The sequence below is a fragment of the Mytilus galloprovincialis genome, chromosome 6, assembly GCF_965363235.1.
Source record: "Mytilus galloprovincialis chromosome 6, xbMytGall1.hap1.1, whole genome shotgun sequence".
NCBI classification, from domain to species: Eukaryota; Metazoa; Mollusca; class Bivalvia; order Mytilida; family Mytilidae; genus Mytilus; species Mytilus galloprovincialis.
In genome coordinates this window covers 14,003,729-14,022,790 of record NC_134843.1, presented here as the reverse complement: position 1 = coordinate 14,022,790, position 19,062 = coordinate 14,003,729, and the positions used below count along the sequence as shown (strand labels likewise).

At 31.1% G+C, this 19,062-nt stretch overlaps 1 protein-coding gene across 1 annotated transcript; it reads left to right on the top strand.

The window, feature by feature from the left end:
• Positions 1 to 153: 153 nt before the first annotated feature.
• Positions 154 to 16,070, top strand: LOC143078998 (negative elongation factor D-like). The gene is made up of 16 exons (XM_076254095.1): positions 154 to 308; positions 1,021 to 1,145; positions 1,662 to 1,771; positions 2,379 to 2,488; positions 2,977 to 3,084; positions 3,553 to 3,705; positions 4,014 to 4,144; positions 4,542 to 4,662; positions 5,241 to 5,307; positions 8,623 to 8,735; positions 9,502 to 9,638; positions 9,947 to 10,061; positions 10,872 to 10,967; positions 11,320 to 11,460; positions 12,653 to 12,782; positions 14,520 to 16,070. Exons 1-16 carry the CDS (start codon positions 252 to 254, stop codon positions 14,546 to 14,548), a joined length of 1,743 nt encoding a protein of 580 aa, XP_076110210.1. The 5' UTR covers positions 154 to 251; the 3' UTR covers positions 14,549 to 16,070.
• Positions 16,071 to 19,062: the final 2,992 nt, after the last annotated feature.

The following is a 19,062-nucleotide window of genomic DNA, read 5'->3' as shown; positions in this document are numbered from 1 at the left end:
TGTTATGTTAAGGATCAAATGCATCAATATCAGCCATCATTCTTTATTATTATTTATAAAAAAATGATTTAGTGTTTATTATTTTCATAAAATTCAGATTTATGTTAAAAAGAATTACATATTCCACAATTAATTAACAGGAAAATTAACACTTCAGTGTAGATTTTTGTCTTCAAACTTTGGTGTTTTTTATTTTTGTAGATTTATAATATATTTGTTGACAGTTTATTAAAAACGCATTTAAGTTTATAATGTCAGAGTTGGATGATGAAGACATGGTGTGGGATCCTGAGGAAATAGGCGGAGAGGTGACTGATCTGTAAATTTGTTGATTTCAATATTTGTGTACATGCCTCTATAGTCTATATTTATAATGTTTATTGTACCCTAGCTGTGAATAGATTTGTGATATATTCTCAAGAGCATATGAGAGCCTACGTTTTTTTAATTATTTTTTCATTTTGTAACAATCATAATTGTATTTCCCTAAACATGCTAAATAACCCCATGTTAACCAGGACAGCTCATTCATAAAACTAAGTTTGTTACAGTCATCTTTATATAATATAACTGACAGATTTAAATGAGAAACAAGATGCATGACATGTAAAGTAGGATCTGCTTACCCTTCAATAGCACTTAAAAATCATAAGATTATCCCAGATTTTTGGTGGGATTCCTGTTGAGCACTCAGTCTTTGACTGTTTGATTTTCTATGTATTGTTATTATAATAAAAGAATATGTTGTATTAATTGCCAAATGAGACAACTCTTCACAAGAGACCAAATGAGACAGAAATTAACAAACATATGTCACTGTACAGCCTTCAACAATGAGCAAAGAACATACATGTATGGTAACCGTAAAGCCAGCTATGAAAGGCCATGAAATGATGAAATTAAAACAATGAAAACAAGAAAACTAATGGCTTAATTAAAGAACAAGTTTGGGTTTTTTTTACTAATAAGTTTGAATATATATCTCTTTGATATCTTTTGACTAGAATGTATGTTTTGTAGATGTCTGACCATGATATGGATGGTGAAGATGAAGAAGAGAACCAAGCCATACAAGATGGATGTCTGCAAATATTCTCCGCCAGTGATTTCATTATGGAACCAGGAGTCTTTAACATGCTTAAAACGTAAATATCATCTGTTAATTTACCATAAACATATCCAATGATATCATTGCAATTGGATGCAGTGACAGTGTCTTGATAGATCCTTGTTTTTACTTGATTGGCTTTTAAAAATTTTAAAACACTATTTATCTGTTATTATTTTCTATTTCTTTATCTACATATAAACATTTACGCTACAAATTTACAGATCTGTTTTTGGTCTTCACATGCTGTTCTTATCTCACAGGCACTTGTCTCAGAAAAAAATTTCCTATATACCTTATTATAACACAAGGTACTTAACTTGCATTTTAGAAAAATGTCAGGTGGTGACGAAGTTCCGTTATATGCCGCTTTATAGGCTGTCAACCCCGCTAAAACTTGTTATATCGTAAATCTAAATTGATTTATCTTTACAATGGTGTATAACATGCCTACATTTGTTGTCGGAATCATCCGTAGCAATCCTACCAAAGTATGTCAATCGTAATAATTTTGCAAACCGTTGTAATTGTCTATACTTTTCATTTTAAACAGATTTTTACAAGCTGGAGGTTCACCAGAGAAAGTCGTAGAGTTACTATCTGAAAACTACAAAGCCGTTGCACAGACTGTGAATTTGTTAGCAGAATGGCTCATTCAGGCTGGTTAGTGAAACTATTAATTGTTCCTTATCATAACATACAGACTAGAACTGTGACCTATATTTGCATCATTTGGTAATTGCTGGGAAGTTGTCTTTTTGGTAATTTGCTATCATACCTGGCACATATATTCATATTATTTTTTGAAAAATTGTGATTGACATTGTTGCTGATATATGCTTGTTAGATCTCACTCAATTAGGAGATAGAGTGAGTGATATAGACTAATTATTAAAATCTAGTTATATTTTTTTAAATGTCTTTCAACCTGATTAAACAGTCATGACAGTTGTATTCAATTTGTAAATTCTGCATTTCATTTCTAATGTTGAACATTTACAAAATAAATTGTAGTTATACTGTTATGAATGTAAAATCCCAACAATACGATCATCTATTCATCAAACATGATTCTCTTTAAAACAAGTCCAATTTTCTGAAATTTACTCCCAGAGTAATTTAATTTATTGAAACAACCTCTGTTCAATTTATCAATCTCCAACTTTCGGAAAAATACTTGAAAAAAAAAAATAATCATGCAATTCTCATTATTGTTTCTCTCTTATCACACCCTTTTAGGTATTATAACAGATGATTTTCTTGTTTTTAGGTGTAGATATAAAAGTTGTACAAGAAATGGTGGAGAACCACTTAAAGACAATGATTATAAAACATTTCGACCCAAAGAAAGCAGATTCTATATTTACAGATGAAGGAGAGGTATATATAAATCTAAGTTATCAAATAGACCAATGTCAATTATTCTTCTCTTGCTTGAAAATTAAATGTATTACACATACATGTCATGCATGTATATCCATGTTATTAATTATACCAAATATACCTGTCTTACATGAAGACTTTAACCAGATCAGAAACACTTTAATTTGTTATTAAGGATAATCATGAATATGTTTCTCACATAGACAATTTATAGAGATGTATATAGAAAGTACTTGTAGACGAATTAACCCATTTTCTTAAAATTGATCTTAAAGAATTAATATCATGCACTAAGCATATATCCAAATGATTAGTATAATTATAATCACTTTACCATTCCTAGTGTGACTCTAGATAGTTTACATTATAAACATGTTCATGTACCAGTATATGACAAAACAAGACATTTTTTAATTAAAACAACCTGAAGTGACTTTATATTTTGTAGATAACATGAGTTCATTGTAATTGTTTGTATTTTGTAGACTCCCTCTTGGTTGGCTGAGATGATTGAATACCCCACATGGAGAGGATTATTTTACAAATTAGCAGAGGAATATCCAGATTGTTTAATGTTGAACTTCACTGTTAAGGTAGGCAAAATATCTATAGCATATAAAGGTAAGCAAAATATGTATAACATATAAAGGTAGGCAAAATATGTATTACATAAAAACAAAATGTCTTCTTTTCAAGTAAAAATATCTAATAATAACATACAATCAAATTATTTACTGACGGTAAATGAAATCCATAGCAAATACAAAAAATGTTTTAAAATTTAACCATGCCTTTTGTTTTCTCTATTTCTGATGCTAAAATATCTGTAACAGTGTACCAGTACCTCAGATGCAATATTTTTAAGTGGAGATAACCTCTGTCTCTACAGCATGTCATTAAATAGACCACTGTATCTTGTCTGTGGTTTACACTTTAATTTCTGTTCCAGCTTATCTCAGATGCAGGATTTAAAGTAGAGATAACCTTTGTCTGTACTACTTTTCATTGAATGTACCACTGCACTCTTTCTGTTGTATATACTATTTTAATTTCTGTTACAGCTTATCTCAGATGCAGGATTCCAAGGGGAGATAACCTCTGTCTCCACAGCCTGCCATCAGATAGAAGTATTCTCCAGAGTTTTACGGACCACTATTTCTAGTCTTCTAAATGGAGGAGAAGAATTGTTAGAAAAAAATCTCCCAGAATTTACAGTAAGAATTATTATTGTTATTAAGAAAGAAAAAAAAACAATTATTTGTTATTTATTACATTTTCTGAACTGTACTTCTATTTTAAAAAAGTCATCAAAAACTATAACTCTTTAAATAATAGAATATGTGGCAAAAATTTTATCAGAGTTTGTGACAGTATTATCCTTTGCCTTGAACATTTGTTTTCCTTACCAGAGGAGCACTGTTTCTTGATTAGTCCCTTCTCACATTTATCTGTAACAAATTACTTGCCTGATGACAATTACAAAATAACTGATATTATGAATTATGTTTTGTATTTGTTTTAGAAAATGGTTTGTCATGGAGAACATACCTACCTATACAGTCAAGTGTTAATGCAGATATTGTCACAGGAACCAAAAGGTGGATCTAATATCAGAAGGTTGTGCCAGGAATTACAAAAATCTGCTAATGAAAGGTAAGCAACAATAACAATTAATGTTTTGAATACTTTAAGATAAAAACAGAAGAAAATACATTTGAAACTATTGTTTTTTCCATGAGTGATGATTTAAAAAGACTTACTTTATCATTAAATTGATTTTGTGCACATTTGTTACATATAGATTTTTAGTGGAAAGTTAACTATGGAGAATTGAATTGATTTCTCTTTTTTCCATTCAAGCACCAAAAATCATAATGAATTATATCCGAATTCCTTACAATGAATCATATAGGTTGTTGTTGTTGTTGTTGTTTTTGTATAGGTGCAAGCTGCCTTAATAAATATTTTCTTTTGCTCACTAAGATTTTCATTGATAATGTATTTGTATTTATTACACTACCACTTGATATATATATGATTGTGATTACAGAGGATTGGATGTAACCCCTATAACGCTAGCTTTGAGTGGTGCAGCAGCCTACCCCAGGGCTTGTCAAGCTTTATCATCTATGCTGTCAAGGAATGCTTTAAATCCAGCAGATATTACCATTGTATGTATCATTAAACGTCTGAAACACAAAGGTCATCAGTAAGGAGCTGAGGGAGGAAAAAGTTTAGAAAGAGAACATTTTGAAACTTTGATAGTTCATGATCTACTTTTGTAAAACACAAATTAGAATAAAATACTGCTTTGTTTGACGTATTTACAATGGTTTAAACATGTAACTTTGGAAAGTTTTATACGCTGTACATTGTTAAAACAGGACCCCCAGATAGCTTCAACTAGATGAGCAAGTTGTGTAATTTCAGAACTTAGATCTGTATTGTAATGAATAGGGAAAAGGTGTATATAAAGTCAAAGAAAAATATTGAAAAAAGGAAAACATAGAATTTTAGATTGTATTTAGTTATTAAGGCGTGGAAGTTGCAAAATTTAAAGACAACTCATAGGGATATCTATTTACACATGATTCATTATGGTTTTGCAAAAATATTCTGTTTATTTCCTTAAAATGCACCTGTAATGACTATTTCTTGACTTTTTCATTCTTTTTTGAAACAATTATTTCATTTTTGTTCACTGGCTGTTTAAGATATCTTTTTAATTCTACTATGATTTCTTTTTCAGTTATACAAAATGTACACCGACATGAACCCTCCACCAGTTGATTTGATCAGAGTACCAGCATTTCTTGGTAAGATTAATTTGATGGAATGCAGATATATTTACTTGAATTAAAAAAATTGAGGCAGGATCCCTCGCTTTTATGCTTTTACTCAAAAATCTGTTAGATTTCAGCTATATTTGCATCAGTTTTTTTTATTTTGAATCATCTAATTAAGGTCTTTCCTTTTTCTATAAGGAAAGACCTTACTGTATTTCTTCTGTTTATTAAGGTCTTTCCTTTTTCTATAAGGAAAGACCTTACTGTATTTCTTCTGTTTATTATTATTCTTTTTCCGCCAAACTTTGACGAAGTTAGCAGCCTAAACCGTAAGACTGTCGCTTTCATGTTCTCACTTTGTATCGGTGTCATGAATACCTATCCGGAACTCACCCTGTTAGTCGAAATATTTTGTCGGTTCGGAGTAATCCCTCCGAAACCAAAAAACCTTGTTATCGTTCCAACACCGTAACCGTAATAGATAGAAAAAAAACGAAGGGTGAAATTTGTTCAGGACCAGACCCCGGTTCTTCGTTACATTTGATTCGAAAAGATTCAACGACTCATTGGTAGGGTTATGCCCCTTTGAAAATTAACCGGTGTCGGTGGACCACCAAAACTCAGAAACCGTAAATCGTAGAGACCTAGGATCTTCACCATTCATCAACAATTCATGAGACTTTCAAAAATACCTCAAGGTCAAATGTGTATGTTGACCTTGACCTTTGACCTAACACCTTGTTATCAGAACAACTCAAAAACCATTATACTTACAGAAGTTTTAAATAGTGGAAAATGTTTGGGTCATTACGGCACAACTTTGTTACATTTTGACCGAAGAGATTTGACCTTTTTTTAAGGGGCATAACACCTGTTTTAGGTTTCTGGAAAGACAAAATCATCTTTTACTATATAACAAAAGGTCCTAGACCCATGGGGTCTTCGGCAATGACATTGGGGACTAATGACCTTGACAAAGGTCAAAAGGTCAAAGGTCAAGGTCATGTCCCATATAGCGAATTTGGTGTTTTTAACCTTATTTAAAGGTTTTTCAGTGTGTTTTAAAGCTTTTCAATACATTCTACGTCTATTTGAACATGTATTTTACATTACAAAAGGAAAGACCTCTCAATTGTTCAAGAACAATTGACAGTTTAATTAAGGTCTTTCCTTTTACAAAAGGGAAAGACCTTACTGTATTTCTTCTGTTTATTATTATTATTATTATTATTATTATTATTATTATTCTTCCGCCAAACTTTGAAGAAGTTAGCAGCCTAAACCGTAAGACGTGTCGCTTTCATGTTCACACTTTGTATCGGTGTCATGAATACCTATCTGGAACTCACCCTGTTAGTCGAAATATTTTGTCGGTTCGGAGTAATCCCTCCGAAACCAAAAAACCTTGTTATCGTTCCAACACCGTAACCATAATAGGTAGAAAAAAAACAAAGGGTGAAATTTGTTCAGGACCAGACCCCGGTTCTTCGTTACATTTGGATCGAAAAGATTCAACGACTCATTGGTAGGGTTATGCCCCTCTGAAAATTAACCGGTGTCGGTTGACCACCAAAACTCAGAAACCGTAAGTCGTAGAGACCTAGGATCTTCACCATTCATCATCAATTCATGTATCTTCGAAAAATATCTCAAGGTCAAATTTGTATGTTGACCTTGACCTTTGACCTTACACCTTGTTATGGAATAATCTCAGCAACCATTATACTTACAGAAGTTTTAAATAGTGGAAAATGTTTGGGTCATTACCGCGCAACTTTGTTACGTTTTGACCAAAGAGATTTGACCTTTTTTTAAGGGGCATAAAGCCTGTTTTAGGTTTCTGAAAAGACAAAATCAGCTTTTTCTATACAACCAAAGGTCCTAGACCCTTGGGGTCTTCAGTAATGGCATTGGGGACTAATGACCTTGAAAAAGGTCAAAAGGTCAAAGGTCAAGGTCATGTCCCAAATAGCGAATTTAGTGTTTTTAACCTTATATAAAGGATTTTTAGTGTGTTTTCAAGCTTTTTAAGGTTGACCTTGACCTTTTCAATACATTCTATGTCTGTTGGAACATGCATTTTACATTACAAAAGGAAAGACCTCTCAATTGTTCAAGAACAATTGACAGTTTAATTATTATTATTCTTTTTCCGCCAAACTTTGACGAAGTTAGCAGCCTAAACCGTAAGACGTGTCGCTTTCATGTTCTCACTTTGTATCGGTGTCATGAATACCTATCCGGAACTCACCCTGTTAGTCGAAATATTTTGTCGGTTCGGAGTAATCCCTCCGAAACCAAAAAACCTTGTTATCGTTCCAACACCGTAACCGTAATAGATAGAAAAAAAACGAAGGGTGAAATTTGTTCAGGACCAGACCCCGGTTCTTCGTTACATTTGATTTGAAAAGATTCAACGACTCATTGGTAGGGTTATGCCCCTTTGAAAATTAACCGGTGTCGGTGGACCACCAAAACTCAGAAACCGTAAATCGTAGAGACCTAGGATCTTCACCAATCATCATCAATTCATGTGACTTTGAAAAATATCTCAAGGTCAAACGTGGATGTTGACCTTGACCTTTGACCTAACACCTTGTTATCAGAACATCTCAGAAACCATTATACTTACAAAAGTTTTGAATAGTGGAAAATGTTTGGGTCATTAAGGCGCAACTTTGTTACATTTTGACCGAAGAGATTTGACCTTTCTGTAAGGGTCATAACCCCTGATTTAGGTTTCTGAAAAGACAAAATCAGCTTTTACTATATAACCAAAGGTCCTAGACCCATGGGATCTTCAGCAATGACGTTGGGGACTAATGACCTTGACAAAGGTCACAAGGTCAAAGGTCAAGGTCATGTCCCAGATAGCGAATTATGTGTTTTTGACCTTATTTTAAGGATTTTTAGTGTGTTTTAAATGTTTTTAAGGTTGACCTTGACCTTTTCAATACATTTTACGTCTATTTGAACATGTATTTTACATTACAAAAGGAAAGACCTCTCAATTGTTCAAGAACAATTGACATTTTAATCTATTATTATTTTTTTTTTCAATAACACATAATGGGTTGATCCAAACTAGTAAAGCTTAATTTTGCACTTCTTCTGAAGTTGAAAACTCTGCATGATGGAAATAAAGGATTGAATTGTAAGATACAATTCAATAAATAATTTGAAGTTCACATTGTTAATGAAAATCAATTTTTCCTCTTCAGTGTTTTGAAATAAGCACTTTGATTTCATTCATTGTGTTATAATGTCTACACTCAATTCAAGGGAAAATACATCTGGTTTAGTAATAAATAGTTTAGAACTTCAACAGTGTATGTTTAATTTCAGATTTACTGATAGATGCCATGTTCAAACCAGTATCAAAAGTGAACCCTGAACATAAAGCTAAATATATATATGTTTTGTCATATGCTGCAAGTGTCACAGAAACTTATAAAAAGGTACTGAAAATGCTTGTACATACACATTTATTTGATAACTTTGCATGTCTGAATTGGAAAGGTAATGTATGTTTGACATTTCCTTGAAATTTCCCAAGCAGAATATGAAGGGAATCAGAAGTTTTCCTGATGGAACCCCTAAAATTATTATGTAGAGTGAGCCTAAAGGTTTGTAATGAGAAACAATGGGAAGACAACTCCAGATAATCAGAATTACTTTGAAAATTTGATTTTTGTCTATATGCACTCCATATTGTATTCTCTGTTGAAGTTTTTATGTGTTACTATTGAAAATATATACAAATTTAAATTCTTCCATTTCAAAATTTGGATTTATTTGAACATCTATAAGTGATTTTTTGTAAATTACCATATCTTTATATCATTTGCATTTATTTTTCAGTATGTGTTGTTTATTCATTAGTTTTCTATGTTGTGTCATGTGTACTATTGTTTGTCTGTTTGTTCTTTTCATTTTTAGCCATGGCGTTGTCAGTTTATTTTCGATTTATGAATTTGACTGTCCCTCTGGTATCTTTCGTCCCTCTTTTACAAAAGGAGTTGCTATCACTATGTGTCAGATGTTTGTATTCTGACCACCCATAGAATTGTTATCTTCAACTTCCTGTACTTGTGTTCAAATTTATTGAAAATATAACATATTTGTATATATTATGTGTGTATAAAATTACTAGTGTTTAAGACAATATATACATCCATGACAGTAAATCTCATTCAAAATAATGCAATTAATTATTTTTTTTAGGGACAAAGAAAATCAATTGTTAAAGATGAATTAAAACCAACAACACAAGCCCTAGAGAAAGTTCAGTCATTGTGTGCTGAGAACAAGAACTCTTCTGAACTTATTGCAGATGTTAATGTATTATTTCTGAATTTAAAGTAAGAATTTCATATAAGTTGCAGTTTTCATCAGCTTACAACTTCAAATTACATTAGAACATTTTGTGAAAACTTAGATGTAAGCAAAAAAAATTCCAATTCAAAAATCAATTTCAAGATATTTCGTGATAAACTCCTTACTTTTTCACATTTATAATATGTTGCATGTCAGGTCTATGATAAAATTATGTAAAGACTATCAACAAAACACTTATCAATGTAAAGACTTGTAAAATAAAGGAAATTAAGTGACTCTGTTATAACTGTTCTTATTTTTAAGTTAACTGTATAGAAATGATATTTTACAGGTTTCCGGTGATAGCCTATGGTGTTTTGAAATGGGTGGACTATACAGTTTCAGATACCAACTACTTCAAATTAAATACAGACCATACTCCATTACACTTAGTCCTTATAGATGAGGTAGATACAGTTTTAGAGTCTCAAATTGTCTAGTACCTTTTGTCGTAGAATTAGGCCTTGGTGAACAGTTTATACCTTATAATGTGATTAACTTGATTGATTTCAAAACATACACCAGTAGTTACATTCAAAATAATTTGATGTATTATTTTGGTTTACAGTCACACTATTATTTTGGTTTACAGTCGCACTATGATTTAAAATGAATATTCATGAAATATTTTCCACTTAAATTTCAGCAAGCAAGATTTATGAGGGGAGATAACTTATACTTTGTGTATCATTATTTGCAGTAGCATGCATACTGAATGTCTTTCTAAAGCCATTTTAGTTTGAGACATAAAGATGTTGAAATAATTTGTGTTTTAAGATTGTAATGTTGGTTAAATACTCATAGATTAGTTAAACTTGTGTTTCTGAATTGTTATTTTACCTGATTTCCTGCTTGTCTTTGTATTACCAATGTTATTTCAACTGATCAGACAGAGCTTACTTTTTAATTAGTGTAAGGACAGTCTATTTGAAGATGTTTGTGATAAGGATGATGGCCGTTATAATTATAACTGATTTTTAATTACCTATCAGTGTCACCAAACAGATATATAAATGAACTGAGTGTATGATATAGGACGAATAACTGGACACTTTATTGATGAGTTTATCCTGAAATACCTATCTATAGATTAAATAAGCCAACCAGTTAAACCCCACCCAGTCAAGTGAAATAAATCAAGTAATAGCTCGAAAGGAAAAATGTATAATATGAAATGAGAGAATAATTCCACTTGATTTCTGTTCTCTGTATTACAGATAGTTACCAATCATGTTTTGTTACATCAAAAAGCATTAGATCTCCTGGTCAGGTTGTTTGAATCAACATTTGAAGAACTAGATGTTTTAGTCAGAGTAAGTCAGTTTATATATTAAAAGTTTTCATGCATGTATGTATGAAATGATTAGTTTTAATGTCTGGGAACAAATACATTTCTATTTAGTAAAAGTGTATATAGCAATGGTATATGCATTTAAGTTTGAATAAAGTTTTCAATTTTTTCTATTGTGCCATAAAGTATTATCGCATAGACTTGATATAGATAATGAAATGTATGGAAAAGGATGGGGTTGATGGTTTATCAACACATTTAGAAAATAGAATAAAGAGTCTTAAAGAATTAAATTAAAAAAAAAATGTTTTAAGTAATTAAAAGTTGATTAAATTGATAAGAAATGTATTAATTGTGTTATTATAATTGTGCAGCTTGAGTTGAAGAAGACATTACTAGACAGAATGGTTCATCTCTTTAGTAAAGGATTTGTCTTGCCAGTTGTGTCATATATATGTAAATGTTGGGACAAGCAAGACACTGATATCTCTTTAATCAGACATTTTGTTACAGAGGTAGGTACTCCAATGGAGCCCCGTAATAGATACTCTACTAAAGCCCCATTACAAGGTTAGAGCCCTATAACAGGTACTCTAATGGAGTCCCATAATATGGTCTTTACTGGAGCCAACAATCTGTCTTTTTGAAGTTGTTTCTCCTGTTTAACTGTTAATACATATCAACAAACAATAATTTATTTTGTCATATTGATCTGCATAAAAAAAAAGAAAATTTCAAATAAAATTGACAATAGCACACCTTGTTCACATATTAGGTAAACCTTCGATTACCTCAAAATAAGCTCAATAGTTATATCAAGTTAATCTCACTTTGACTTATCAAAGTTTAGCTGTTGTTGTAGTTATAATTAATAGATTCAGTTTAAGTTGAACATAGTTTTACTAATTTACTACTGTATATTCAGAAATTATTGCGTGCTTTTATTATTGCGATTTTGTCATTTTGGACAAAAATTCAATTTTAATTTTTGCAATATTCAGAAAAATCTTGTTTGATTCACATAAAAAATTTCAAAATGCTAGTTTAAATTATTGTGATTATAACCCTGTTGTGTTTTTTGCACTAATAAAAACATCACAATAATTTCTGACTTTTTAGTTATTTTTTTTTTTGTTGAACCTTCAATATTTTGTCACTGAAGTGAGACATAGCGTTTCCCACATATCATTGTGATAAAACAAAAATCATCTTTCTGATACTGGAAATTTTTAATAAATGCCAGACTTACCATTAAACATTCAGAGGCAGCCTTGGGTTAAAAATTTTTAGTCATCAATAACTGTTTAGCCTTTATGAAACTTTTTATGATTAAAAGATTTGTTAGAATCCACATTTTGAAATAATATTTTCTGTTTTTCCATGTTACAAAGATAAATAGATTATGTTTTTCTTTGTAATTGATATTAACATACAGTCTCAAATTGTTTTTTTAATTTTTTTGATAAACCTCCATTGAATAAAACTTGGAATAAGTGTCTTCAAGATTAAGAAATGGCATCTGAAGAATTTTTTAATATTTATCTTTAATTTTTCTGATAACTGGATTTAGTTTTTGGTTATCAACAGAATACTTTTACACTGATTGCATCATTCACAGGTGAGACACAGAGTTCTTTGGAATCCTTAACTAGTTTGTATGTTTCATAGTGCTATATATCTCACAATTGATATTATTATTAATTATAGGTATTAGATGTGATAGCACCTCCGTTCACTGCTGATTTTGCCCAATTATTTCTGCCATTAATAGAGAACAAAGATATAACAGGATCAATTAGAATGGATGACGGGAGTGACCCAGTGTCAGAGTTCATAAGTATGTATTATATGTACCGGTGATAAGGAGGCTGATCAGGATCTACAAGCTAAAACACACATACACATGTTTTTTTGCACTCAAAATTATTTGAATGCCAAAAAGATGCATGCCAGTGTGGACCATGCAAGACCTTCATGGATAGCCAGAATTGTTAAAAACCACCCTTGTCTACACATTTACATTTACATTTACCTGCCCAGCTGGTATTTGCTAATGACCCTTTAGATGATATTTTTGAAGAATAAAAGCTTAATTTTCATGATTGAAAAAATCAGTAGGTGTTGCATTGTAAAATAGCTCACTTAGAAATATGTAGAATATGGCCTTTTATAAATATATATAGTCATACAACTTCTAATATTTGTTGTAAAAACTTATTTAATTCAAATGCAATTCAAATACAAATATTTGACTGAGGAACTTAGAACCTTGAAAGATAGTTTTTGATAGAATATATAAATGTATTTAAATATGAATATCTGACAAAATGGATCAGCATTATTAAGATAAATATATTTTTCAGTTAAATTAAAATATTTTCATATCCTCAACTTCATATAACATTTGCAAATGATATATTGAACAACTAATTAGGCAATGGCTTTAATAACTATTCATTCTACAAATTATAATGGTGTGATAAAGCAAAAGTTCTATAAAGTAAAAAATGTTGAAAGACCTGATTTGATTGTGCTAAAGAAAGACATGGTAGCTTATTTTCAAAGGAATTCAAATGAATTTGTCCAGTTTTCTTTTTATACGCCCGTCAAAATTTTGACAGGACGTATTATGGTATACAAATGTCCAGTGTCCGTCCGTCTGTCTGTCTGTCCGGCTGTCTGTCCGGCGTAAACATGTCGCACCGTAACTTGAGAACGACTTATCCAAATTTCATGAAACTTAATATAGCTGTTTCTTATGATGGTCAAATGATCTGTATACTTTTTGGTGAAAATAAGATTTAAACTTTTTGAGTTATGGCAATTTGTAACTAAAACAGTGTTGTTTTTTTTTTCACATGTCGCACCGTATCTCAAAAACAATTCTTGATTATTGCTTAAAACTTTACACACTTCTTTGTTATATTAATCTCAATATCTGTATACTTTTTGGTGATGATTCAAAATTTCATTTTTGAGTAATTGAGTATTTTGTAAAAAAGGGGGGAGGTTTTTTTTACATGTTGCGCTGTATCTCAAAAATGATTTATGATTATTGCTTAAAACTTTACACACTTCTTTGTTATATTAATCTAAAGATCTGTATACTTTTTGGTGATGATTCAAAATTTCATTTTTGAGTTGTTGAGTATTTTGTAAAAAAGGGGGAGGGGGTTTTTACATGTCACGCCGTATCTCAAAAACAATTAATGATTATTGCTTGAAACTTTACACACTTCTTTGTTTTATTAATCTAAAGATCTGTATACTTTTTGGTTTGATTCAAAATTTTATTTTAATGATATTTAGTTTTTTGTTAAAAAAAAAACAGGGTGGGGGGTTTCACATGTCCCAAAAACAATAAATGGTTATTGCTTAAAACTTTCTCAGAAACTATTTATGATTATTGCATAAAATTTCCACACAAGACGTCGGGGGGATCATGCGCTCATTGGGCAGCTGTTTATTCTTCTTTTAACTCCTCAAAAAATATTCTTAATGGAAAGTCTGTGTTCATGTACATATGTATACCTATTCAATTAGTTTGCAAGTATTTTTATTTTTCTCTTTACAGCTGATGCAAAAGCAGCCATAGCTGTTTGATATTCAGAACAAATCTTGTTTCCATGGATACAGCTTCTTAGATGTTGTAAACTATTGGTTACCATGACAGCTGACTATAAAGGCCAAAAGATTGTATTAGTCAAGTTGATGAAGAATTACAAAGACATATAAAACTAAATCATGGTTACCATAGAATCATGATACAATTATGAACTAAAGAGTAAGCTTATAGCCATTTAGCAATCGATTGGCAATCTGAAAAATAAGCAGTTTCTTGTGTATTCCTTGTTTGTTAAATTGGAAAGTTGAAAAACAAATAATTGAGATTTGAAGTTGATATAAAATGTACCCATATGTGTTCATTGTCTGTATTTCTACTATTGTTTTATTCTCATTGTGTGTAAAACGTTTTCTGGAGGAATTCTAATGTACAGATAAGATATAATATGAGGATGAGGTCAAACTGTTGCTGCAATAAGTCTCTGACATACATTAAATAGGTTCTGAACATCAAGAATTGAGGTCTGTATTATTTAATGAGACAATATAAGCTGAGATCTAAGATTATGTAATTTGAAAAAGTCTGAATAAATTCTTAACAGTTTTGATTGTATAATGAATGTAAAATCTACCCCTCTTGATTATCATGAAGAATTTTGCACTAAACAGTTTGTAGTTAATTTTTTTCTCAAAATAAGCTATTGATCAGATCAAAATTGTATTTGAAAAATTTACTTGTGCTAGACTGTTGATATGCAGCTGCTTTAGTATAAATGCCTTTCTGCTTCAAGTAGAATAGGCAACACTGTCTCATCTGTCAGATTTCCTAGGTGTTTAGTAGCCTGTAGTTTGAATATCAGAAAGTATGTGAGTGCCAACCCAATTTTTGTCAAGGTGATCTTTGTAAACTAACATAGCCAGTTTGCCTGCTGAAGGTTTGCGGGGTTCTGTGGCTTCCTCCACCAATAACAACTAGTTGCATAAGGGGAAAGAACTAAGATCTTTTTTTATTGTAATTTATTACCAATATAGCATTCCTTCAACTAAAAATATAAATTCAAAGTAAGTTGTTTCCATTTTTAAGAAGTTGGACTTGTTCCCTGTAATTAAAAGTGAGTTCTTTCTTTTGATCCCTTTTGTAGTCCTGCAAAAAAGCCTACTTTTTAGCAAAGGGAAGTAATCATTCTTGTATTATTGTAATGGCAAATACTTTGTTGTGATATTTTGAGGAAAGGACTTATAAAGTTTATACCTTATTTAACATGAGTACACTGTTCCATTTCTAAAGATCCCTCATTATACTCCATTGAACTAGACAGTTATCATCCATACAATAAACTTGTGTTGTTAATCTATATTGTTATTGTTATATTGTGTTATGACTACATTTATAGGATGAAATCCCTTAGATTTAGATCTGTGTTTATATGACTACATTTATAGGATGAAATCCCTTAGATTTAGATCTGTGTTTATATATTTTATAATATTAGTAAAATGAATCATAAGCACATATTCATATGTCATTTTTATAAGAAAATAAAAAAATTGATGAATTTTATTTCTCTTATTGAATTTCTGACCTGATTTATACAGAAGCCTAATCTCTTATCTACTTTAGTATTGATAATCTGTCATTTAAGCTGCTTCCATATTTTAAGATTCTGATTATATTTTGGTTGAATTAAAGAATAGTCACTAATTTAACCTAATTCAAAGATTTAAAAAATTGACACTAAAGCAAGAGTGTTGTAAGGACAAGTCTCTTTCTTTTTTGGGGAAAGGGGGGGGGGGGTGTAATGATGATGATAAAACATAGCACTATTGTATAAGTATATTAGTATACTGCTAATAGTCTGAGATAAAAACAAGGCATTTAGAGTTGTCTTGAAAGTTTTTTGGTTAACGGCAGATGTTATCTTATTTCTCAATATGCCATTTACAGTGGAACAGTACAGAGAACAAATAATATTAGTAACAAATCAACATATGGGTCATTTTCAAAAAATGTTGAATTTTGAAATTCAAAAATTTACTAAAAGTTAATTATTGAAACAACCCTCTACATAAACAAATCAAAACAAACAGTACTTATAGAACAACATATTAAAAGATGCAATCTAAATGATCTCTTACAAGAACATCTTGAAACATTTTTTGATAGGTGGTACAATATATTTTCTCTCCTGTTACCATTTTCAAAAGAAATTTTGGGTTATTAAGAAAAGGTTTAGATAAAATTTTAATAAAATTGAGAATAGAAATGGGGAACATGTTCAAGAGACAACAACCCGACCATAGAACAAACAACAGCAGAAGGTCACCAACAGGTCTTCAATGCAGCGAGAAATTCCCACACCCTGAGTCGTCCTTCAGCTGTCCCCAAAACAAATATATATACTAGTTCAGTGATGATGAACGCCATACTAAACTCCAAATTGTACACAAGAAACTAAAATTAAAAATAATACAAGACTAACAAAGGCCAGAGGCTCCTGACTTGGGACAGGTTCAAAAATGTGGCAGGGTTAAACATGTTTATGAGATCTCAACCCTGCCCCTATACCTCTAGCCAACATAGAAAAGTAAACACATAACAATCAAACATTAAAATTCAGTTCGTTTTACGTAGCCAATTAGATGGTTTTCAAGAGAATGAACTTCTATATATATTCATTCTGTAAAATAATAGATTTTTTGTCAATTTTCCAGGTTGTACTGAAAAATGCCTCTAAAAATTGGTTTTCAAAGGTTGTACAATTTACCACCAGTAATGCTAGTCTTTGATAGCAATTCATTTTGTTCAGCATTTTTTCTCTTTTTCAAATAAACCCAACATCAAGTTAGTTTACATTTCTCTTTATTTCATTGGTAACAGGAACGAACGTTTAAAATATATATCTATATAAAAGTCTATCCTGTTACAGATATCAGTATTGCACCTGCAAATGCTTAATTGTGAAGATTAAGACGTTATAACCTTAAGGTGGTACCCAACACTTTCACTAAAATTAATTTGGCTCGTTTAATTTTCATAAAATTTTGACAAAGTATTTACTTTGACCCTTTGAAAAAAATATAAAAATTTTAAAAAATTTGAACCAACCATTTTATCTGAAAAAATACACTGGTTATATAGCAGTTTGACAAACACTAATTTTGATCATTGAGAAGCTTGATATTCCAATAACAACACAACGTAATTAAAACGTTCAGCTGATGTTACAGAGTTATCTCCCTGTAGTGTTAGGTACCACCTTAAGATGAGTTCAAACAACGAACTATTTCATTCGTTTTGCAACTATATGTTAAGATAATAAATTTAATGACGCTTCTGTCTACAATTGTCTATCCTGTTACTGTAACCATAGCAACCATAGTAACAGGATAGAAAAATTTCTTTATTTTTGAATGCTGTTGTAAAATAACTACTCCCTTTGGTGAATTGACTGGTTTTCTGTTGTGAATTTGGTTTCCAACACGTTATTGCACTTTTTACAAGTATACTGTTGGTGTCACACCAGTAATTACTCAAAATTGTTGGTAAAAGCATAAACATGAAAAAAGTACCCTATATATTTTATCACTAAATGTCTTGAAATTTCTTTTCTCTACACTGTTATTCAAGAAACGTGGTGTTTTAAATGTAAAGATAACTTTGCAGTTTTGAAATCAACACTGACTGATTCAATATTCATAGGGTGAAAAATTTAACGACTGATTTAAGTAGTGGTAACAGGATGGACATGAACTTCCTGTACGCTGATTGAATAGACCACTTTCGAGTTCATCCGTCACCGGAAAAAACTCGTCAATTATACGCGCCTTTATCATCGTCATTTGTGCGTTTAGGGGCGTCGTCACTTCCTTTCAATGTTGAGCAAGTGGTTGGAAAACTATAATTCTATATTGTACGAATTATTCGGCAAATTGAATTCTCAAAATTGACAATCAACACTGCTGTCATTAGGGAAATGTCAGTAAGTACCTACAGAGCAACCATTATTTCTAGTTTATCCTGCACAAAGACGATCACTAAGACGCTTGATGAACGTAAATAGTGCAGGGATACAGGCGAGCCCCTCTATCTGGTAAATGACGTCATAAAGGCGTGTATAATTGACGAGTTTTTGCCGGTGACGGATGAACTCGAAAGTGGTCTATTTAGTTTGTAGATAATATGTTACATATAATGATAAAGAAGCTACGAAAAAATCGTTAGAGTAATTATTAACGTTCTTAAAAAGTCCCTTTTGCACAAATCAAGGCGATCAGAAAATCGGAAAAAATATCATTTGAAATGTGTTTTTTCTGAAACTGTACGAACACAAATACCCCCAAAATCGGTCTTAAATACATTTTAATCTTATCAAAATAGATGTAAATGGTATTTATTATTAATGTACTTAATCATAAATCCAACAAGCTTTCATTTTAAACATCACAACTGAAATTCCCATTAGAAATAAAAACTTTAGCATGGGTGTACTGAAAATTCGACATTTTTTGAAAATGACCCATATATGAGAGAGATGTCAGCCAGGATCACGAAA